The sequence below is a fragment of the Leptodactylus fuscus genome, chromosome 9 (genome assembly GCF_031893055.1).
Source record: "Leptodactylus fuscus isolate aLepFus1 chromosome 9, aLepFus1.hap2, whole genome shotgun sequence".
Taxonomy (NCBI): Eukaryota; Metazoa; Chordata; class Amphibia; order Anura; family Leptodactylidae; genus Leptodactylus; species Leptodactylus fuscus.
In genome coordinates, this window is record NC_134273.1 from 78,340,484 (window position 1) to 78,366,214 (window position 25,731).

General features: G+C 42.1%; 1 protein-coding gene across 1 annotated transcript in view; it reads left to right on the forward strand.

The window, feature by feature from the left end:
- The window catches only part of SLC25A26 (solute carrier family 25 member 26), a 76,281-nt gene that overhangs the window by 45,575 nt on the left and 4,975 nt on the right, over positions 1–25,731 (forward strand). Inside the window, exons 6-8 of the mRNA XM_075287540.1 lie at positions 11,587–11,631; positions 23,937–24,006; positions 24,975–25,039. Of these exons, the coding sequence (XP_075143641.1) occupies positions 11,587–11,631; positions 23,937–24,006; positions 24,975–25,039 (180 nt within the window). The remainder of the gene's footprint in view (positions 1–11,586; positions 11,632–23,936; positions 24,007–24,974; positions 25,040–25,731) is intronic.

Below are 25,731 nucleotides of genomic sequence, written 5' to 3' on the forward strand. Positions count from 1 at the left end.
ATACCAAATGGATGGAACGTGTCTGACTACAAAATGAACAAGATTGCAACCAAATTTGTTGTTCCCATCGAAATTTTTTGAAAATAAAAGCTAAATTTTTAAGACATCCCTAGAAAGTTTTTGTAACCTTCTGTCTTCTTCAGGCACGAGTCTTGTAATTTTTGTAGCTCTCGTATGTCTTCCGTCTTGAGGATATTTGCTCGGGTTTATACTAAAAGCTGTTCTTAATTTTTTTTTTTTTTCATTTTAATATTTTTTCTAAAACGATGGCCAAGTGTAACACTGTGATATTACACGGAGCTGGTATGTGCAACTTACAAAGTGCAGACCTCTGAACACCTTCCAAATAAAGATGATAGCCGCCTGGGGGCCTGTTACAAGGCTCCATATAATACTGGCAATTTGTAGCTCTAATCTTGACCCTCGGCCTATTCATCTTATTCACGGATTGCAATTATTATATGTTGTCAGTCAAAAAAATAACACCCGCTGTCTTTTCACTCCTCCCAAGTCAATACCGGTAGTTACTCAACTGTGCTCACAAATATCAATAGGAATATATATATATATATATATATATATATATATATATATATATATATATATATATATATATATATATATATATTTTTATTATTCTGAAAAACTAGAATAGTGTTTTTTGATTTTTTTTTTTTTTTTTTTTTTTTTTTAGTAATACGTTCCATTTTTTAATTTTTTATAAAAAATATTAATGTAGAACTGAAGTCAGAAATATTATATTAGTATATCAGTATATAGTCATTTTTTTTATAAAAAATATACTAGACTTTTTGAATATTTTTTTACTTTAAATATAAAATTAGAAAAATTTAATTTGACTAAAATAATGAACTCACTCTTCTGTTTGTATATTGTGAATTCTGTACGTTTAAAAAAAAAAAAAAAATCATGTGTGATGCGTGGCCTCTGCTCACTTTTTTAAAAAAAATTTCCTTAAATTCCAAAAAAGAGACATTTGTGGTCTCTGCTCTCTCTTTTTTTTTTTGTTTTGGCTCATTGTGATTTAAAGGGATCCTATCATCCAAATACATTTTTTTTCTCAGTAACACATCGGAATAGCCTTAAGAAAGGCTATTCTTCTCCTACCTTTCGTTGTCTTCGCCGCCTCCATTCCATAGGAATCCCGGTTCTTGTCAGTATGTAAATGAGTTCTCTCGCAACACTGGGGGCGGGCCCCAGCGCTCAAACATCACTGGGGGCGTCTCCAATGCTGCCAGAGAACTGTGTCCAGCACCGCCTCCATCTTAGTCAGGAACGTCCTCTTCTTCCGGCGCAGGGTTCATACTCCTAGGCCTCGGGCAGAGCAGACTGCGCATGCCCACAGGCTACGAGAAAATGGCCGCTTACACAGTATTGTGTCTCGTGGCCTGTGGGCGTGTGCAGTCTGCTCTGCCCGAGGCCTAGAAGTCTGAAACCTGCGTCGGAAGAAGAGGACGTTCCTGACAAAGATGGAGGCAGCGCTGGAGAGAGTTCTCTGGCAGCATTGGGGACGCCCCCAGTGCTGTTTTAGCGCTGGGGCCCATCCCCAGTGCTGCGAGGGAACTAATTTACATACCAACAAGAACCGGGATTCTTACAGAACGGTGGCGTGTAGAAAATAACGAAAGATAGGAGAAGAATAGCCTTTCTTAAGGCTATTCCGCCGTTAAGAAAAAAATGTCTTTGTATGATAGGATCTGTTTAATGGCAATAGAAGTCAAATTTTTATTTTATTTTTCCATTTGGCACACCTTATTGTGATATAATTTTTTATTTTATTTTTTAATTTATCAATTTTAATTTAAATTTTTTTAAAACTTTTTTTTAACTTTTGTTATATTTTTAAGCATGTTCGAATGTTCACGAGCGCCGCCGGATATAAATATAGGTTCTATACGTATCCTTGGAAGTGACTTAGACAATTGCGCCATTCAACCCCTAATCGGGCGCGCTCCATCCTTTCGACATTCCTGACCTCCTAGAATGATGTGGCCGTACAGAACTAGGCATTGTTAATGGCAGAACTTAAGTGAATAGTTTCATTTTCCGTTCCATTGCAATTTTTTTTTTTGTCCCTTTTTTTTTTTTCCCCCAGACAAATTTTGCCTCGGTGCTTTATGGTCTCTACTGCTGTGACCTCTTCGTGTGAACGGAGTTTCCCGCCTCATGGTGCTCGGCGCAGTACATGTGCATGCCTGAAAGGCATTATCCATCAATAAATGTGAGATTAGCCGCGGCTTGTATATTTCCTGATCAGTACGAATTTTTTTATTTTTTTTTTCAGATGGCTCATTGTTATCCTGTTTCGTTTTAACGATGGAACGTTCTAATGGGTTTGCCATCTGACACACATCTGTTTCAGCTTAAACAATATCGTCATTCATTTAAAGCTGTGAAACTCATCTGTTATCATACAGACTAGAGAAGGGGAAAAAGAAAAAAAAAATCATGCGCCTATCCCGGCAATGCAATTTGTATCTGAATTTTTTCACGTGAGATTTGCCTCCAGTTTCATAATTGGTACTAAAATGTCTCATTTGTACAGGAATTGCACAAATTGGTGTAAAAAAAGATGATAAAAACCATGTATGGCCACCTTTTAAAGGGGAATTTCAGTGTGTATCCACACCACAGCACACCTACAGTCCTAGAAGACTAGACAGATAAGCTAAGCGCATGCGCCTCCTGCGACTCTATTCAGGCAAAGCACGCTGGACTCCCATTCTCGTGATCAGTAGGAGTCCAAGTGATTGGGCCCTATCATTCACAAGAAACAGGTGTCCTATGTCGCCTGTACAAATGGAGCGCCAGGTTGCGCATGCGCACTGCTATTCGTTTCTATAGGAGTTCTGTACTTGGCCATCTTTGCCAATCCCATAGAGGTGAAGGGATCAGAAGAGCTCCTGCTCCATTAATAGAAAGCATACGAGACACTCGATCTTATGATTATTGAGGGTCCCAGTAGTCAGACCCCCCTATCAGATTCATTTACTTCTATTTACTAAAATATCCCTTTAAAGGGATTCTATCATTAAAATCACATTTTTTTTCTAGATCACATGTAGGTATAGCCTTAAGAAAGGCTATTCTTCTCCTATCTTTAGATGTCCTCTCCGCGCCGCCGTTCCGTAGGAATCCCGGTTTTTGTCAGTATGTAGATGAGTTCTCTCACAGCACTGGGGGCGGGCCCCAGTGCTCAAACAGCACTGGGGGCGGGCTCCAGTGCTCAAACAACACTGGGGGGGTTCCCAATGCTGCGAGAGAACTCTCCAGCGCCGCATCCATCTTCTTCTGGAACGAGGTCTTCACCGCTTCTTCTTCCAGTGGTGGCTTCTAACTTCTAGGCCTAGGGCAAACCGACTGCGCATGCCCGCGGCCACAAGAAAAATGGCCGCTTACACAGTATTGTAAGCGGCCATTTTCTCGTAGCTGGCGGGATGGGCATTTGGCTTGCCCTAGGCCTAGAAGTTAGAAGCCACCACCGGAAGAAGACGTGGTGAAGACCTCGTTCCAGAAGAAGATGGAGGTGGTGCTGGAGAGTTCTCTTGCAGCATTGGGGACGCCCCCAGTGATGTTTGAGCGCTGGGGCCCGCCCCCAGTGCTGCGAGAGAACTAATTTACATCCCGACAAAAACCGGGATTCCTACGGAACGGCGGCACGGAGAAGACAACGAAAGTTAGGAGAAGAATAGCCTTTCTTAAGGCTATTCCAACGTGTTAATGATAAAAAAAAAAATGTGATTGAATGATAGGATCCCTTTAATAGGATATATATATATATATATATATGTGTTTATAAGTGCATTGCCTGCCCCGGCAAATCAAAACTGTCAGTTAATGTGAACTCGGTTTTACATGAAGGGTTTAGAAATAAAGGAGGTTTTTGTGTCATTGGTAACAGGACTGAAGGTGACCGAGGTGGAGCTGAACCAGGAACAATATTTTGACAGGCCGGGCAGGGGGATCTGTACTGTCTTATATAAATATGGCGGCCTGCAGTGAACAACATTTGGATGAGTTTCTATGTAAATACAGCAGATCTGATATCCGGGGAAAGGTAAAAGTTCATCCCACCCCCTGGGCCCTAACCTGGGATCAATAAATAACTGCCCTGTTTACTCTTTCCTGGGGTTGTCTTTGATTTTATTGCGCTACATTTCTGGCCTCAGCATTATAGATTTCAGTCTTTTTATCAGCCACCAAGTCCCTGTCTGCACTGACGCTTATAATCGAATATCTCAGACTTGTACACTTTCCAGATACCCTATTAGGAATCGCAGCAATTTCGGTAGTAGGGGATTGTCGCTGTGTTTGACTATATATAGCGGTATATTTTATTAGGCAGAGGGGCCTTGGGGTCCCCTCGAGGTTCAGGGCCAGGACAACCTATGGCTTCGCCCATCAGAGACTGTAGGTGCATGGTGGCCCTAATGACCTTGTAATTGGGAAGTGTATACAGTAAAAAATATCATCTAAAAATATACAAAATGTGTTTTTTTTTTTTTTACCTTTTAAGGGCCAGACCAAAAATGCATAAAGTTAATCAGAAACTAAATTGATAGTGACAACCCCAAAAAAAGACCACCCACTGCCCATTGTCTTAAAGGGGTTTCCCATGGACTTAACCATATTTACATTTTTTAGTCAATGTAAAAAAAATTTGAAAAAATTTTTTTTCAAAATTGTAAAGACTTCCTTTAATCCTTCTAAGGCCAGGTTCAGACAGGGTTTTTTGGATCGGATTTTGGCGCAGAGGCCGCCTCAGAATCCGGTCCAAAAAGTGGGTATCCGCGACCAGATGCCGGTGCAGTGCATAAAGAGCAGCGGCATTCCGTTCTGGATTAGGCCCAAATGAATGGGCCTGGTCAAGAGAGATTTTCGCGAGGCGGACATCCGTGACTGAATCAGCCACAGAATCCACTTGAAGAAAGGGAATGTCGCTTCTTTTTTTCTGTGAGTGGAAACAAGCTGTTATCGAAAAAGCAAACTACCGGCTACCATTGATTTCAATGGGGGGCAGTTTTTTGGGCCGAATTCTGACGAGGATTCCGCGTCAAAATCCAGCCAAAAAGACTCGTCTGAACCCGGCCTGAGGCTTGGTTCACACCTGCATCGTGATCTTTGCATGGAATTGGTTCCTGTGATCTGTCTAAAGATCATGAAAACTGATTTGGAACAGGTTGTCTTGATCGGTTGACATTGGATAAAACCATTAAAGGGATCCTAACACGTAGGAATAGCCTTAAGAAAGGCTATTCTTCTAGTACCTATAGATGTCTTCTCCGCGTCGTATATAAATATACCAAAAGTATAGCACGTCTATTGGAGGAATAGGTATAACCCATCATAATCCCTCCCTCATTAAGCCCTTCAAACCTAGCATGTCTTAAACCACAAACATAGATATACAAATACAAAACTGGAACAGGCCAGATGGTTATCGACACTCAACATATCCAACTACAGGTTCAAGTATAAAAAATATATACTTTATATATATATATTTTTTATACTTGAACCTGTAGTTGGATATGTTGAGTGTCGATAACCATCTGGCCTGTTCCAGTTTTGTGTTTGTATATCCGCGTCGTATATAATCCAGTTTTTGGCGTTATGCAAATGAGTTCTCTCGCAGCACTAGGGGTGGCCCCCAGCGCTCAAACAGCACTGGGGGCGTCCCCAATGCTGCGAGAGAACTCTCCACCGCCGCCTCCATCTTCTTCAGGAACGGGTCTTCTTCCCGTGGTGGTTTCAAACTTCTAGGCCTCGGGCCTAGGGCAAAGCCGACTGCGCATGCCTGCCGGCCACAAGAAAATGGCCACTTACACAGTAAGGACCTATTTTTTTTGCCTTGCATTTAACAATATGGCATCATACAGCAACACAATATTGAATGGATGGCGCTATACCATAGTTGTGTCGTATTCTGTATATATTTGTATGTGTGTGTGTATAATTTGATATGCATTATATTATATAAATGTATTTCTTGCTTATTCTGCAACATATGACAGACTTGCCCCTTGTCGGTCTCCGTTCCATGTCGGAGCGCACCTACAGAAATGTGTATTTTTTGTATATTTATTTATTGCCAACTAAAAATGTTCAGTTTCTGTACAAATTGTCAAAAACTCTGAGGCTAAATGTCAGAATCGGATCTGCTGCGGTCGGTGCAGGGTCCCAGGCTGGAATTTATTACATTGCTAGGTTTGACCTCTGTGCAGGATTGTCAGATGGCATCATGAAGCATTTATCATCCACCACCATGACCAACTTCCTGTGAGATTTCGGCGTGTCAGCTCAGCCTATGGCGGTGACATTGATTTCTTCTCACTCTCAGTTCCTGTCTGAACAGATAACCATTCTGTCATGCCGGGGCATCTGTCAGGTTTTTTTTTTTTCCCTCCTTCGACTCTCACCAAAGCTGCTTCATGTATTAATCATTGCCTATGACAGGAATTAGCAAATACCTTTCAGCACTTGTAATAAGACGCTGGAAAACAAACACTAACGGAGATCTGTGCACCGAACCTGCAGAAAATACACCGAAGGGGGGGGATGAAACATTCGCTATATGTGGGAGAAGTAACCGTGGTGGGGGGTCGCATATCGCAAGAACCGTGTGTGTGACACCTTCAGGGAGGCTGCAGAAAATTCCGGGGTCCGTGAGAAATTTTCAAAAAGTTGAAACATTTTGTAACTTTGTAGCATTTGTGAAGTTCAATTTGATTGGCCGATAAGTGTCCAATAGGGAATTAGATTGTCCGATCCTCTCTTTATACGTTTAAGGAGAACCTTCCGCCACCTCCATAGTTCTTTATATCCTTCATATTCTTACTCCGGGACAGTCGGAACATTCTAGCCCATTCTGTTCTTGAGCAGTTTGTTTCAGCCCTCGATATACTAATTTAGTCTTTCTGTCAGGTGGGCGGTCTTAGGGGATGGTCACAGGTAGGAATTTGATGCTGAATTTGACAAACAAAGATTTTGAAGTGGAATTTGGAGAAGAATTTCACTGTAATTTGCCTTTATTTGGCCAAGGCCAAACTCCCCGACTAAATTTTGACAAATTTCACTTTCAATTCGGATGGTAAAGATGTGTTTTCCACCTATTTGTGCTAACGCTCTGTCCCTGGTGGATAGGTGAAGCCCCCACCTTCCTCCTCAAATAGTTCTCCCATCCTCAATAGGGTATTGGTAAAAGGGTTGACTATTTAGAAAGTCCATTTACATGGAGGATGTTCCTTAAGTTGTCCATACAAATTAGAAGTCTTCTATATTCGGTAGGTTGCCATTGGACGATTAGAACGGTTGGGCCTATTGAATTTCATCTTGTGCACTCTAGTTTTTTGGGAAGATCTGACCCCAAAGGTATCTAGTAGACGCTTGGTCCTGACTTCCTATGTTCCATATATACAGGGAATTGGGAGTAATAGATGTCAGCCAAGTAGCCGTCTGGTGAATATGCATGACCACCTTTGGTCTAGGGTGTGATAGATGTCAACCAAGTACATGAGTTACACAGATGTCAGGTGACCATACATGACCACCTTTGGTCTAGGTTGACTCTTGACGCTAAGATGTTCTCTGCCATGTATTTTCCATATAGATGTGGTCCATATGGAGGACAATACCGACTGGTGTATATAATCTCGCCCTCTTATGTCACCATATTTGCACCAGCTGACTCCTCAGGTTACCTTGGTTCAGTATTTAGGTTTTCCCTACTAATTCTATGACTGTATTAGTGCCTTTGATGGAGGTTAAGGGGAGAGTATGGCGTCCAGTACCATGTGGGATCACGTCATCTGCTTGCATGTAGGCGGTAGGCACTCTACGCTGGGGCACTGCGACGAGGAATACATTCTCTGGATTTCGGAGGATAGTTACTTTATGGATAGTCCAGATGCTGTAATACAAGATGGCTTACTGGAAATGTCATCTATCAGCCAATAGTTATATAGTAGGTGCCAGGTGTGGAACCACAGACAGGAAATGAAGGCTATATTGGGAACATTCCGCTCCTCGTGATGTCATGGACGCAGACAAAGCCTCCCTTTCTTTCCCCTTATCTACAATGCAGCTTCCCTCCCACCATCGTGAATTGAGTATTCACAATTCCAATTGTTTTACAGCCACTTGTCAGCTGGTTTTAGAAGCATGGCCGGCCTGACCTCCCTGGTGACATTACCGGAATGGATCCTCTCGGAGATGTTCGTGCACTTATTGAGATCAGGTTGCACGCTTTATTTCCCATCTAGATTTATTACTGTACTTAGGTATTGTATTTTCAGGGAAATGTTATGTCCTGGATTTCTTATTATGCTACTGTGTTTATGACGTAATGGGATTGTAATGTAGTTATTGCATTTCACAGCAGATCTCACCTCACCTTGTGGATATGTGAGCCGTATCTCCTCCTACTTCACATCGCGCCTCTTCTTGTATATCTTCTTATACTTCACATCTCACTTCTTGTGTATTGGATCCCATATCTCCTAATGTTCCGGATCTTGGTTCTCCTTGTACATCATGTCCCATAGTAACATGTATATCTTATCCCATATCTACTTGTAATTCGGATCTTGGGTTTATTTTTATATCAGATCCCATTGTTCATTAGACTTCAGATATCTGTTGTCCTTGTACATCTTATCTCATATTTCCATTGACTTCAGATCTTGGTTCTAGTACGTCTAATGGTTTCAGATCTTGGTCTTCCTTGTACCTCACATCCCATATAACCCTAAACCTCTCACTTTTTCTTGTATATCTGATCCCATATCTCCTTATGCTTTGAATCTTGGGTTTCGTGTTTCCTTACAGTTCACCTATCGTTTCTCCTCTTGTCTCCTATCTCCTTGTACTTCAGATCTTGGTTTTCCTTGTACATCCATTTTCATATTTTCTTGTATTTCAGGTCTTAGTTCTCCTTTCAGGTCTTAGTTCTCCTTTGTTGTGCCCTATACTTTGTATCTTGGTTCTCCTTGTACATCCGATCCATATCTACCTGTAGTTTAGATCTCAGGGTTTGTTGTACATCTGATCCCCAAAGTCCTTGTACTTCAAATCTGGGTCCTCTTTATACAGGTTCATCTTATCCTATATCTCCTTATACTTCAAATGATCTGTTTCTATATCTCCTTACACTTCACTTCTTATTTCTTTTATCTGGTTCCATACAGTGTGGCCTTATATTTCCAAGTATCTAAGATTCCATATCTTCTTATTCATCGAATCGCACTTTTCCTTGTACCTCTGATCCCGTATCTCCTCGTTCTTTGGATCTCCTTTCTTGTAGACCTGATTTAATGCCACCATATACTTTGGAGATGACTTTTTCTGGTTATTCCCCATCTCCCATCTTGTGACTAATATGGGGCTACATTTGACTAGTGGCATTTGGTGCTCTAAATCTAGGTACGATGAAACCTCTTTGACATAACCACCCAATATTGCATGAAAAAGTAGTCTTCTAGGGGGATGGTCTTCTCAAAGAAGATGGGTGGTATGGAAAACTGATAATCCATCACAATAGTCTGAGTAAGGAGATGGTCTTCTGGAAGAGGTGGTTTTTTGGAGAGGTTTTCCCTGTGCATGACAAAACTGGATGTAAATATATGTGTGTGCGCCAATAAGACAAGGATTGCACTGTGACATTTGGTCCATATGAGAAAAAGCTCATGGAAGACCTTCAACAATTCCAGTAGTTGTTCACCAAGATCGCAAGGTGGTAATATCGAAGTGTTATGGAAACACATTATTCATTAGAATTTGCCATGTTGCCCTGGACTAAAGTGGTCAGAAGAAGGTAGCTGACTCTGACTCCTAAAGTGAATGTGTTTTATTCCTCAGGAGCTATAGGAGGAGCGCACCAAAGGGAATGGACTTACATGGTAAATTAGTCCCCTTCGTGGGTGATTTTAGTAACTTTTTGCAAAATACTCAGAATGGGTTGGAAAAAAACTTAAAGGAAAACTTATCCCTCCACTCCCATTCCAACACCTTGTAGTTCCCGGCAAGTCTCTACTTCCTAGTCCCCCATCACACAAAAAATGACAACTTGGCCAACCATGTGCCGCATCGGGGATCTGCCTTGACCACTGATGGTCTGTCTGAGCAGCAATTCCTGTTGTAGGGACCAGGAAATAGAGGCTGCTGGAGACCCAGGGAGTGTCGGAAGACGCGTGATGAGAAATCGGGGATAGGTGTTAATGCTATCTATGGAGACCCCCACAAATGACTTAACCCGGTGTCCAGATCTTATAGACCTCCCCCATTATGGATGATATGACCTTGAATATTTTTATGTAGTCACAATGTCAAATCCAGCCTCCTTCTTATGTTTATTCGACGACATGAACATTTGTGCTGAGTTTTATCTCCTGGTGAGCAGCAGAAGATCTAGGTGCTGAGTGCACTAAAACCGCGCATCTGCAAAATCCATTGGCAGGGGGTCGACCAGAAAATCGAGGCTGGAGCCAGCAGACAGGCTGACTCTGGTTGCATTAGATTGGACGTGTAAAACAGTTAATGCAGAACGTTATCCGTGCTCAGACTTAGTGAATGGAAATAGACACCCACCAGCACCACGAGACTCGAGACAAGATAGAGTGAAGTAGTAGACCTGATGTTGTCTTGTACCGCTTCACAGCCATATAACAGGACTTGGAATATTAATGGTCCCGTGGCCTTACAAAGCTGTTTTCCACACGTTTTAGGACTCGGTGATCATTTTATAAGTCAAGTAAGTTTCATGTGTTTTCTTTAATATGTTTTGAAGACCACCCAGGACTATGATGTTGGTCCACCACCTTAGACCGTCTGTAGAAATCGCTGTTTATCCATGTGCTAGAGTCACGTGAAAAATCTCCATAAAGTATTAATTAGTTTTACAGATTAGTATAATAAAAAGGTATAATGGACTAGACTCAGATCTGCGGTAGAAATTTAGGATAAGCCAAAATCTGTTCTTCGAAAAGTTGGGTCTTAGAAGGAATTGGTCACCAGAACCGGGCCTATCTACCTAACGGGTTAGGACCACCTGAATCGTACAGGGTATCCCCTTGTCAATGGCCGCCTCCATTGCTGAGAGTGCTGTTTTTGTGATTGTTTGGAGCAACGAGGGCGTTGTCATTGCTCCATTGAGATCTTTGGTCCCTTCAAAGATTACTTGGTGCCCCAAAATAGTAGGAAATTGAATATACACTATGCAAACTCTCCATATATATATTTCTTATGTGTGTTAAAGGAGTTGTCCCCTGATTTGGGACAAGCTGGGGGGGGAAGAGGTGTAAAATTTAAGAAGGAAAAAAAAAAAGTATACTTATCTGTCCCCGGCCCTTTGGTGATGCCCTTTCAATGGAAGGCCCATCAATGGACTCGGCAGTCCCACATCTTCTCTTTCCACGGCTGCCCCACACGTTACCCCAAATCCTGGACAACCCCTTTAACATTCAACAAAAAAAAGGTAAACCCCACTTCTTCCCATAAGTGGTCTGTAAGAATGTCCTATAGTTCACGCCCTTTATTATTAACATTGAGATATTTTTTGTTTTTTTATAGATCCCGTTTTCGCTCGTCCAGTTTCCACTTTGGGAATTTTTGAAGGTAAGTGACAGCATCGATCTTAACTCTTCACAATGTACTGATAATGATGTATGTCTGTATTCACACCGTATACAATGACAGTCACGTGGCCGAGTTGTTGAGACTAGATGGTGCACGTTTGATGTATTCATGGAATGTGAATCTTCTCCTTGTGAATTTCCTTTTAATATCTTCAGGATTTTTTTGGGGCAATTACTCTGTAGTATTATTAGTTTGTTGCCTGTATATTGGCAATATATTCTGTAGCAATGTATAAAGATTGTAACATACATCTTAAAGGAGTATTCGTATATCCAGGGTCATCCTTAGGCTTGTTGCCTAGGGTTCAGACCACTTCTACTATCTAGCAGCAGTGGCCAGGCTGGGGATGTCCATCCTTGTTCTTGGCCATCTCTATTTGCATCTTAGTGTAGCGGTGGTTGGGCGGCGCACGCACTGCTATACCCAAACGATTGGAAGTTCGAGCGCTCAGACATTCATCCCCCTGTTCTGATCTGTATGGAGCAGTGGTGGAGTAGCATGCGCACTGCTGCATTCTCTTCAATCGGAGTGCGCACGGCGTTGCCTATCTACCGTACCTTGAGTGTTGAAGCCTCTTCAGTACTTACCAAGCACAGCACCGTACATTTTATATAGCAAGCTTCATTATATTGATCAAGTTTACTATATACCGGACCAACGGTGCACAGGGGGTTAATAGTAATAGTACAGAAAATCCCTTTAAAGGGATCATTGGATACCCCTTTTTTCTCCCTAACACGTAGGAATAGCCTTAAGAGGCTATTCTTCTCCTACCTTTAGATGTCTTCTCTGTGCCACTGTTCGGTAGAAATCCTGGTTTTCTATGGTATGCAAATGAGTTCTCTCGCAGCACTGGGGGCGTCTCCAATGCTGCGAGAGAACACCAGCTTACTGTGTAAGCAATAGAAGATACCTCAAATTAAATAACATACATAGTCTCAAAACCAAATAGATACTCAAACCAAAAAAAAAAACTTGAGACAAAAAAACAAAAAATACTTAAAAAATAGAAAATATTTATTAATTCATAAATAAACACTACAAAATACAAAGGGAGACAACAAAAGACAATCTACCACATAGTAGCAGAATATACTGAATCTTCTCACTGGTTAAATGAGCAGAGGGAAACCCCCAGGTGATACCAAACAAATATCCAGGGGAAATGCACCAATTACATAAATATAAACATATCAGAACAAGATAATCATATATAAATATAAATAAATAGACAGTACATACCCATAGTCATATTGGAAAAAATATAACCGGTCACCAGAGAAGGGGGAAAAGCCGCTGCACATTACCAGTGAGATCAGAATATGATCGCCTGACGCGCGTTTCGCCTGAATAGCTTCATCAAGAGGCGCAAATAACATTGTAATAGCGCGATATTTATGTCTGCAAACTAACAATCAAATCACTCCCACCTGATGTTCGTCGATGCCTCCACTATACAAAGACCCGCGCCTCCTGATGACGTCATCACGCACGCATCACGTGACGGCGCCACCAGGATTCAACCGCCTGACAAAAGAATAATTTAGATCGGAGATTGCCGGTGCGCACGCGTAAACACGCCGGCAATACTCACATTGGCCACATGATACTATAATAGCATCATCGCATACATGTGAAGTGGCCACCTTCCAATGCATGCTTTTCATCAAGCCATATAGTGGACATATGAAATAAGTGTCCATATTAAATGCATAAATAAATATGTAACGTGGAGACACCAAGAACAAGGACCATAGTAATATATATATACACCTACTAGTTTGTATCTATAAACTACCCATATTTCATATAAGATATTCAGACACACATAACATAATAAAATTAAATAAAGAAAATATATTTTTGTATATAATAAGTGAATAAAGTGTTATAAAAATATACATGTGTTAATGAATATAAAATTAATAAGCTATATATAAAATGCATTATATATAATAAGTGAATAAAGTGTTGTAAAGAATATGCATGTGTTAATATATAAATATAGCATTAATAAGCCACACAAAAAACGTGTGGATAAAGTGCAAAAAATAGTGCAAAAAACATAATAAAAATAAAACATAAATAAAACAGACAATTATTATACCCACAATTACAAAAATACAAAGAAAATCAATACATAATTTTTATTTTATATTTTATATTTTACAATAATTTCTCTTTATATGTCCATAAAACACTAGGGTCCTCTTCTCGAAAAACCCAATGGAGAAATCATCTAAAGGGAAGAGTTTCATAGCTGGGAACATCTTTTCGTAGGCTCAGATATTAACATCAGGACAGGGAATAACTAAAAAAAATATAACTGAAAAAATAAAAAATGTTAGATACATAAACACAAGACACTTTAAAATTCGCGCAACATGAAAAACATATAAAAGCAAAAATTACAAAAAGGACCTAAAGCTAACCATTTCATTTAATCCCGCTGGTGCCACCGTATCAAGATCCACAATCCAGCGAGTTTCCTTACATAACAATGCTTTCCGCACATCACCTCCCCTACTACCAAGTTGGACTCTATCAATCCCACGCACTCTGAACCCCCTTGGGTCACTTTGATGGAAATCTTTGAAATGACGTGGTACAGGTTGTAGTCTTTCGAACTCACGTGATCTAGATGACGCCAAGATTTTACTGACGTGTTCCAATATCCGTACCTTCAAGGCACGACTTGTCATGCCAACATATATTAGTCCGCAAGGGCACGTGGCGTGGTAAATAACTGCTTCGGTGGTGCACGAGATGTGTTGTACAATGTTATACTGTTTATCACCTTTTGAATTAGTGAATGTTGTAGTACGAACAACATACTTGCAAGCTGCACAATTACCACAATTGAAAGAGCCCCATTTTGGGCCCCGACTGCCAAAAATAAATTTAGGTATTTCAGGTACATAATGACTCGAAGTCAACATGTCCCTCAGATTTTTCGTTCTCCTCCAAGTAATTTGTGGAGAGGTAGGTAAGACCTGGGCCAATTGTGGATCTGTCAATAATATGTTCCAGTGTTTACACAACACATCCCGCACCATCCGCCATTGACAGTTAAACTTGGTAATAAAACGTACCTGTCGTTCATTATTCAAATTCCTGTTCTTATGTTTACTTACCAAGAGTGAGTCTCTCGGGGTGGATCGTGCTCTCTGATAGCCCTTATATATCGTATCTTGATGATACCCACGATTTCGAAATCTTGTTATAAGATCAGATGCTTGTTGTTCAAATAACTCATCATTGGAGCATATCCGTTTAATTCGCAAGAATTGTCCTACTGGAATTGCTTCCTTCACTTTAGGATAATGAGAAGAGGAGGCATGCAACAGGGTGTTGGTCGAGGTGGCCTTCCTAAAGACATTAGTGACGATAGTTCCATTAGCTTCCCGTTTAATTAATAAATCCAAAAATTCAATCTGATCAAAGCTGACCGTAGATGTAAGACGAATATTTCGATCATTGTAGTTCAAGGAGGAGAGAGAGAGAGAGAGAGAGGAGAGAAACAAGTCTAGTTGCGACGTGGAGCCCTGCCAAATGAATAGAATGTCATCGATATAACGTGACCACATCAGGACCCCCTCGTACCCTTGAGTATGTTGGACCACTTCCCTCTCCCACAGCCCCAGGAACAAGTTGGCATATGATGGGGCACACGTGGCCCCCATCGCTGTTCCCTGGAGCTGTAGGAAGAGGCGGTCCTTAAAAATGAAAAAATTATGCTTAAGAATAAAATCAAGCAACTCAAGAATGAATGATGTCAAATTAGTATCCAAACCCAAACAACGTAAAAAATAATTGGATGCTCGGAGGCCCTGATGATGATCAATCGATGTGTACAGGGACTCCACGTCGCAAGTCACCAGACACATGTCCTCCTCCAACTGCAATCCATTCAAACGGCACAGTATGTCGGAGGAATCCCTTGTAAATGAAGGCAATACCTCCACACACTGTTGTAGATAAAAATCCACAAACCTACCCAAATTTACACAGAGGCCACCAATCCCGGAGACGATTGGACGTCCCGGAGGATTGGTGGCACTCTTATGGACCTTCGGCAATAGATAAAAAGTGGGTGTCACAGGAAAGTCCACAGTAAGTCCCTCTTTTATACTATTGGTAATGATGTTGTTATGTACTGCATTCATAAGAATAGTATCCAATTGATCTTTAAATAAAGTCATGGGATTTTCTGCTAGTCTCCGGTAGCAAGTGTTATTATTTAATTGGCGAAACGCCTCTTGTTCATACATCTGTGCCGGCCAGACCACAACATTCCCCCCCTTGTCAGCCGGCTTAATAACCACATCTTTCATAGATCTTAATTCCTTCACAGCTTGACGTTGTTTAAAATTTAGATTTGATCCCACAATCTTATTGGGCAATGAGGCAAAATCTTTGCTCACAAGCCGGAAGAAAATGTCAATAGGTGGACAAAGTGAAAAGGGAGGGAAATGCTGTGATCGGCGGCACAAATGGTGGGGTAAACCAGACTGTGCTGATCTATTCTGTTCTTCAACAAGATCCATGAGGTCCTGTAGTGCCTGTCTTTCAATAGGATCATCAATGCCATTCCCAATCTCATTGTGAAAGAAATGTTTCTTAAACATAATCTTGCGCAAGAATAATGCAAGATCTTTCACAGCTTCAAAATAATTAAAATTTGGGTAGGTTTGTGGATTTTTATCTACAACAGTGTGTGGAGGTATTGCCTTCATTTACAAGGGATTCCTCCGACATACTGTGCCGTTTGAATGGATTGCAGTTGGAGGAGGACATGTGTCTGGTGACTTGCGACGTGGAGTCCCTGTACACATCGATTGATCATCATCAGGGCCTCCGAGCATCCAATTATTTTTTACGTTGTTTGGGTTTGGATACTAATTTGACATCATTCATTCTTGAGTTGCTTGATTTTATTCTTAAGCATAATTTTTTCATTTTTAAGGACCGCCTCTTCCTACAGCTCCAGGGAACAGCGATGGGGGCCACGTGTGCCCCATCATATGCCAACTTGTTCCTGGGGCTGTGGGAGAGGGAAGTGGTCCAACATACTCAAGGGTACGAGGGGGTCCTGATGTGGTCACGTTATATCGATGACATTCTATTCATTTGGCAGGGCTCCACGTCGCAACTAGACTTGTTTCTCTCCTCTCTCTCTCTCTCTCTCTCCTCCTTGAACTACAATGATCGAAATATTCGTCTTACATCTACGGTCAGCTTTGATCAGATTGAATTTTTGGATTTATTAATTAAACGGGAAGCTAATGGAACTATCGTCACTAATGTCTTTAGGAAGGCCACCTCGACCAACACCCTGTTGCATGCCTCCTCTTCTCATTATCCTAAAGTGAAGGAAGCAATTCCAGTAGGACAATTCTTGCGAATTAAACGGATATGCTCCAATGATGAGTTATTTGAACAACAAGCATCTGATCTTATAACAAGATTTCGAAATCGTGGGTATCATCAAGATACGATATATAAGGGCTATCAGAGAGCACGATCCACCCCGAGAGACTCACTCTTGGTAAGTAAACATAAGAACAGGAATTTGAATAATGAACGACAGGTACGTTTTATTACCAAGTTTAACTGTCAATGGCGGATGGTGCGGGATGTGTTGTGTAAACACTGGAACATATTATTGACAGATCCACAATTGGCCCAGGTCTTACCTACCTCTCCACAAATTACTTGGAGGAGAACGAAAAATCTGAGGGACATGTTGACTTCGAGTCATTATGTACCTGAAATACCTAAATTTATTTTTGGCAGTCGGGGCCCAAAATGGGGCTCTTTCAATTGTGGTAATTGTGCAGCTTGCAAGTATGTTGTTCGTACTACAACATTCACTAATTCAAAAGGTGATAAACAGTATAACATTGTACAACACATCTCGTGCACCACCGAAGCAGTTATTTACCACGCCACGTGCCCTTGCGGACTAATATATGTTGGCATGACAAGTCGTGCCTTGAAGGTACGGATATTGGAACACGTCAGTAAAATCTTGGCGTCATCTAGATCACGTGAGTTCGAAAGACTACAACCTGTACCACGTCATTTCAAAGATTTCCATCAAAGTGACCCAAGGGGGTTCAGAGTGCGTGGGATTGATAGAGTCCAACTTGGTAGTAGGGGAGGTGATGTGCGGAAAGCATTGTTATGTAAGGAAACTCGCTGGATTGTGGATCTTGATACGGTGGCACCAGCGGGATTAAATGAAATGGTTAGCTTTAGGTCCTTTTTGTAATTTTTGCTTTTATATGTTTTTCATGTTGCGCGAATTTTAAAGTGTCTTGTGTTTATGTATCTAACATTTTTTATTTTTTCAGTTATATTTTTTTTAGTTATTCCCTGTCCTGATGTTAATATCTGAGCCTACGAAAAGATGTTCCCAGCTATGAAACTCTTCCCTTTAGATGATTTCTCCATTGGGTTTTTCGAGAAGAGGACCCTAGTGTTTTATGGACATATAAAGAGAAATTATTGTAAAATATAAAATATAAAATAAAAATTATGTATTGATTTTCTTTGTATTTTTGTAATTGTGGGTATAATAATTGTCTGTTTTATTTATGTTTTATTTTTATTATGTTTTTTGCACTATTTTTTGCACTTTATCCACACGTTTTTTGTGTGGCTTATTAATGCTATATTTATATATTAACACATGCATATTCTTTACAACACTTTATTCACTTATTATATATAATGCATTTTATATATAGCTTATTAATTTTATATTCATTAACACATGTATATTTTTATAACACTTTATTCACTTATTATATACAAAAATATATTTTCTTTATTTAATTTTATTATGTTATGTGTGTCTGAATATCTTATATGAAATATGGGTAGTTTATAGATACAAACTAGTAGGTGTATATATATATTACTATGGTCCTTGTTCTTGGTGTCTCCACGTTACATATTTATTTATGCATTTAATATGGACACTTATTTCATATGTCCACTATATGGCTTGATGAAAAGCATGCATTGGAAGGTGGCCACTTCACATGTATGCGATGATGCTATTATAGTATCATGTGGCCAATGTGAGTATTGCCGGCGTGTTTACGCGTGCGCACCGGCAATCTCCGATCTAAATTATTCTTTTGTCAGGCGGTTGAATCCTGGTGGCGCCGTCACGTGATGCGTGCGTGATGACGTCATCAGGAGGCGCGGGTCTTTGTATAGTGGAGGCATCGACGAACATCAGGTGGGAGTGATTTGATTGTTAGTTTGCAGACATAAATATCGCGCTATTACAATGTTATTTGCGCCTCTTGATGAAGCTATTCAGGCGAAACGCGCGTCAGGCGATCATATTCTGATCTCACTGGTAATGTGCAGCGGCTTTTCCCCCTTCTCTGGTGACCGGTTATATTTTTTCCAATATGACTATGGGTATGTACTGTCTATTTATTTATATTTATATATGATTATCTTGTTCTGATATGTTTATATTTATGTAATTGGTGCATTTCCCCTGGATATTTGTTTGGTATCACCTGGGGGTTTCCCTCTGCTCATTTAACCAGTGAGAAGATTCAGTATATTCTGCTACTATGTGGTAGATTGTCTTTTGTTGTCTCCCTTTGTATTTTGTAGTGTTTATTTATGAATTAATAAATATTTTCTATTTTTTAAGTATTTTTTGTTTTACTGTGTAAGCAGCCATTTTTCTTGAGGCCCGATCGTGCGCAGTCAGCCCGAGGCCTAGAAGATTTAAACCCAGGACGGAAGAAGACGCAGGGAAAGGCCGTTCCAGAAGAAGATGGAGGTGGCGCTGGAGAGTTCTCTCGCAGCATTAGGGACGCCCCCAGTGCTGCAAGAGAACTCATTTGCATACTGAAGAAAACCCGGATATCTACCGAACGGCGGTGCGGAGAAGACATCTAAAGGTAGGAGAAGAAAAGCCTTTCTTTAAGGCTATTCCTACATGTTAGTCAGAAAAAAAGGGTATCCAATGATAGGATCCCTTTAAGACTGATATGTTACGGATTTATTCACTTTTTACTTGCAGCCTAGTTTTTATGCCCAGCGAGGGTACGACTCTACTCCACTCGGAGACACAGCCCCATATACAGATCATACACTCACTTATTGAGTGACAGACATGAAGCGCTGCAGCATCTGTGTACACATTTGGGGAGAGCTTTCTGCATCCCCTAGTGACGCTGCAGACGTTGGCATCTCCTTTACTGAACTTCTGGGAAATGCTCCGTCACATCACGGGGGTCAAGCTGTGACTACCCACCGGGTAAAGCACTGACCTGTATATGGAGGATCCCTGAGGTCAACAGGACGGATAGTAATAAACAGTGTCCTCTGAGAACAGAATTATTATTATATTATATAGTATTATTTACAGTTATGGAGATGCCAAATATGTGATGGAGATTTTATTTTGGATGGGTTTTCTTAGAATAATAATATTTTATTTATTAATATATATATTATTATTTTATTATTTATTTTTTATTTTTTTGGGCCTCCTAAAATAATCTCGTACTTGGTCCTTTTAATGGTGTTTTTAATTTTTTTTATTTAATAATTTGTGCCCTATCTTTAGAATAGACCATAAATATCTGATAAGTAGGGGCCAACTGTTGACCCCCTTCATGAATATGTATGTACTTTTTCATCTTAAGTAGTCTCCCTGCACAGACTCTGTAATCTGCTAAGGATTCTGGGAAAAGAATATACAAATAAGTTCTCCTTGGTGGAAAAAGAAAGACTTACTCTAGCGCCACCTTTTAGAAAGTATTTGCCTCCGGTCCTTCGTCAGGTCACCTGTTCCATTCTGTACAGGAAGTAAAGGGAATCAGGTGACCACTATGGCCAATCACTGGTCTCATCGGTCTCGTGTTGGGTACCAGTGACATCACCGGTACAGCGGAGACCAGTGATTGGCCGCAGTGATCACTTCCTGTATAGCCGGAATGGCCTGAAGGACCTGTGGCAAGTGAGCGTTAAAGCCAGGCCAGAATATTTCCTGCAAGGCAAGGAGATCCTTCCACAGATGGCTGCCTGAAGGTTATCTCCCTCCTTGGTGAAAGGCAAGGCACCATAGTGACACTGGATGGAGTTTGCCAGGGTCAGCCTAATTGTATTGCCTTTTAAAGTATTAAATTGACTAGTATTGTACGCCATTACTAGAGCTAGGTCTGACTTGGTGAATCGGCGCCGCGTGATCCGATCACTTTCATAGACTTCATTGTATTGTTCTATACTGTGTGGGAAGGGTTAATATGGCCGCTTGTGCACTGATCGCCCGCACTGCTGCTCACGTGGAGAAACCACAGAAGAATATCGCACAGGCAGCAGAATAGGATCCACTACCCTGTCAGGCTCGGAGTGAGACTGTCGCCGGTTTGTGCTGTCGCTGTCAGTTTGTCCGGGCTGTTAGTCCTTCCTCTAAGTCGAGTTTCCCCAGAAACCCGAGCTGTGCGGAGAACCATTTGTAAGTGCTCTACGGGGAAAAGCTTTCCAAAGCCGGCAGCTTATCAAAGGCTTCCTCTGTGTTTTCCTCTCAATCCAAGGAAAGAACTTGTCTCTCGCACATCCTGAAGAATACGACGCACATATTGGAAGAGCGCGCCGTCCTCCAGCGCCGTATATCCGATTACCGCGTGTTTGTTTAATATCCTATGGCACGCTGTCCAGTGAATCCCATATATTTAGTATCATCTAAGTTGACCTGAATCCTACACACGGGAGACTCGGAAGCTATTTCTGGGATAGAACTATATTGGGTTACTGTATAGTGTATACAGTCTTAAAGGGGTTCTACCATTAAAATACTTTTTTTTCTCGATAATACGTATGAATAGCCTTAAGGAAGGCTATTCGTCTCCTACCTTTAGATGTCTTTTCTGTGTCGCTGTTCAGTTGAAATCCCGTTTTTTGTCGGTATGTAAATGAGTTCTCTCGCAGCACTGGGGGCATCCCCAATGCTGCGAGAGAACTCTCCAGCGCCGCCTCCATCTTCTTCTGGAACGAGGTCTTCACCGCGTCTTCTTCTGGTGGTGGTTTCTAACTTCTAGACCTAGGGCAAGCCGACTGTTTTCTTCGGTATGCAAATAAGTTCTCTTGCAGCACTGGGGGTGGTCTGCAGCACTCAAACAGCACTGGGGGCGTCCCCAATGCTGCGAGAGAACTCTCCAGTACCACCTCCATCTTGTTCAGGAACAGCCTCTCTGTGCGTCTTCTTCCGTCCTGGGTTTCAGTCTTGTAGGTCTTGGGCAGAGCAGAGTGCGCATGCCCGCGGCCACAAGAAAAATGGCCGCTTGCACAGTAAGCGTAAACAGCCATTTTGTTGTGGCGCGGGCATGCGCACTCTGCTCTGCCCAAGACCTGAGGCCTAGAAGATTGAAACCCAGCTCCGGAAGAAGATGCACAGAGAGGCTGTTCCTGAAGAAGATGGAGGCGGTGCTGGAGAGTTCTCTCGCAGCATTGGGGACGCCCCCAGTGCTTTTTGAGAACTCATTTGCATACAGACAAAAACCGGGATTTATACCGAACGGCGGCGTGGAAAAGACATCTAAAGTTAGGAGAAGAATAACCTTTCTTAAGGCTATTCCTACGTATTATCAAGAACAAAAGGCATTTTAATGGTAGAATCCCTTTAAAGGGATTGTCCACTTTTTAGTTGGATTCCCTAGTGAAATCTGGCAGGCAGCGTTCAGTTCTTCTGCAGCGCCTCCGCAGGGGAAATGAAGCGTTACATGATTTACATAATAAGCGAGCAGATATGGACATGTCGGGTCCTCCAGAGAGATGACTTAGTCGCTGTTCCCCACTACATACAATTGATAAAAAAGTCTCTATCCACTAACCCTGCAGCCATATTGTCATCCAACTATCTAACCCGCAGGATCAGATGACACAGTGTTTGTTTGTAGTCTCTTACCATGGAGACACACAGATCTGCATAGAAGCTGCAAACACAACTTTTTTAATGAAGACTAGTAGCCAATTGGCTGAACTTTTTTTTTTTTAAAGAAATTGCCTGTGACGTTGGCTCATCCCTTTTAAGCATTCCCTTAATAGTTTGTGAAAGGTTCATCAAAGGTGACCTTACCTTTCTAACCCTTAAAAATAAATAGCAGAGACACGGTACAGTAATATTCACAGTAACAGATTAAACATTAGCACAGGCTTCACCCCGGGCGTTCTTGGGAACCCTGATATTTAGACGTCTTTGTTAACTGTCAGAAAGGGATTAGCTTGTGCAAATTTCCAATTGTGCCTCTCTAGTGTTCCGGTATGTAAAGCTGTTCCTACGTACAACGCTGTACAAATTGATATTTCTATACACGGCGGGGGGTTTATGCACGATTTGGGTAGGTAGCATTGAAAAAAAATATTGAAAAAACATAAAAAATCTGTCGTCATAATGACATGGGAAATTATGGTGAAGCTTGCATCGATGGTGCTGTTTGCATTTGCATGAACATTGCAGCGTCTTCAGTACTTACCCATCGGGGTATCACGTGTCGGACCGCCACCAGTCTTCAATTGATGGCCTATCCTAAGGGCTCATTCACTCGGGGCAAGAGGGGATGGATTTGAACGCCGAATCCCGATCAGAATCTGCTCCCTCACAATGGAGGTCTATGTAGACCGCTGGCTTCCTTTTTTCTGTGAGTGGTATGTTCCGGCTCATGGTAAAAAGAAACGAGCCGCCCTTTCTTCGTGCGGATTCTGCGGCTGAGTCATCCCCAGCGTCCACCTCGCGTCAGCACCCTCCGGACTAGGTCCATTCATTTGGGCCTACTCCGGAGCGGGAAGCTGCGGCAGTCACATTTTGGTCCTATTCTGATGCGGCTACCCACGTCACAATCAGGACCAAAATACGTGGTCCCGTGCCCCATGTGACCGAGGCCTAAGGACTAAAAAGTCCAGGAACAACCCCTTTAAGGCAGCCAAATGTAATGACTAGGATTATATACATTGTGTCCGCTTAGTTTTCCTATCTAGTTCTCTCTCCATATGTCATTGTTTACATTAAGGATTTGGGTGTTCCCCCTTAGCGCTGCCCCTGCTGGCTGGGAGTTGTAGTCCCCCACCATCTGGCTTTCCCAAGCTTTGACCTTTAACACATTCCACGACCCTTTACGTCAATTCCCATCCTTGCATTCAACCCATCAGCAGATGATCGAAAACATTCAAAAACATTCCTCCATCTTTTTTTTTACATTTTTTTTTTTAATGCATTTTTATTTCTTTTCTGTTTTTCATTCCAGGATCTCTGGTCATGGAAGCAGAGCCGTCCGCTCGACTCTTGGCAGTCTGCAGTCTGTGGAGCTTTTGCAGGTGCAAGGGATTAGAAGTTAAACTGAGGAAGAGGGGAAAAACACATTAAAGAAGAGGGCGAAAAAAAAAAAAAAGACCGAGGTTCAGGCGCAGCTTTCGTCGCCGAAGCCGGTTTGTTTAGGGCGGGATGGCTGGAGTTGTTTGGTGTGCGGAGGTCACTGGTGGGAGAAGAGGTCGCCTTAAGATGAAAGACGGCCAATTTGTTTTTGACAAATTTGCTTTTGTTAAAGTAGAGGAGGTGTCAATCACCCCCCCCCCCCCCCCATCCGGGTAAGAGCGCAGTCCTATGTGAAGAGGCTGCAGAGGCGAGTACAGGACCGTGCAGCTGTCTGCCCCAAGCCGCTCTTCAGGGCTTTCTCTGACTCCTGCAGAACGGCCATGATTCACCGCCCGGGTGACAGCTCTGACAGCGGCGCAGATTAACGGGTGTCAGGAGAGGAGGAAAAATTTGTTGCAAGCGCCTACAGGCTGAAAACCCTTCTATGCAAAAGCAATGGAGGACAAAACATCTGGGCAGTGCAGGAGCAGCAAACATGGGAGTCGGAGGAGGTTACGCCAATGAGGCGATAAGGATGGGAGAGTCTAGAGTTCTGATGTTTTTGGAAAAATAGTAGAGCTGAAGGGAAGGGCGGCCATGAGAAATAGGTCATCAAACCATAGGATAGAGGAGAAATGACGGATCGGTGCGGGCGAACGTGGGCCGTTGCGAGTCGGTGACCACTTGGCCTCTTTCATTTAAAGAGTTGATCTCCTTTTATATTTGCTTTACGTGATGGCACATATAGAGTCGGAGTCGCCCCTGAGAAGCGTCCTCCATCGTCAGAGCTCGAGTGACCCGGCATATGTTTGATGTCGTTTATATATAAACATCACTTCTCAAGACGTCTTGGCAGGGGTTGTGGGAACGGGGCTGTGAGATCAATCCCCCAACAAGGTCTGATATGTTGTGTCTTTTTTTTACTATTCAGGTGGTTTTGCAGCTGCGGTCACCACCCCCCTGGATGTAGCCAAGACCCGTATAATGCTGGCGAAGGTAAGGAGGGCCAGGACGGGCCGCCAAACCAAAATGTCTACAGCTGAGGGTATACGTCTTCTTTATAGGAAGGAGATAGTAAGACTGAGAGCCGTAGTTTATCCATTCTTCTTGTTGTGTTCCCCTCTATCAAGTAAACACAGGGCGCTGATTTATCAAGACTGGCATGTTCCATGCCAGTCTTGATAATCCACGCCTCACCGGAGCTTTCACCTAATCTGGGATGACATGCACGTCGTGTCATAAATTATACACGTGGCCCATGTGCCTAAGCGGAAATCTATGCCTGCTCCCTGCTAGAGTCAATGTCTGGCATCAATCACGCCATAAACAAGGATGATGGTCCACCTGCGTCTTGCCCCCTTTAAGGAAGTGACATCGTGTGCAGGTGCAAAACTTTATAAAGTTGCAATTTTTGCACAAAAATTCTCACTTGCACAGATTTCCTCTGGGTGGGCCAGTGATCTATATACGTAGGGGGAAAGGAGGATGGGTCATGTTGGATTTCAACATGCCTGATCCCTTGTCTGTGGGAAAAGCCTGCCCGCCCAAGGTGTATGCCGGCAGCTTGTTTCCCTCTACCTATGGAGACTATGTGAACACTTGGCTGAGTGGGTATAAGAAGGGGAAGTCGGGAGAACCCGGATAAAATTGATTACATTTGCATTAATGTCTGTAATACTGCCCCCTAG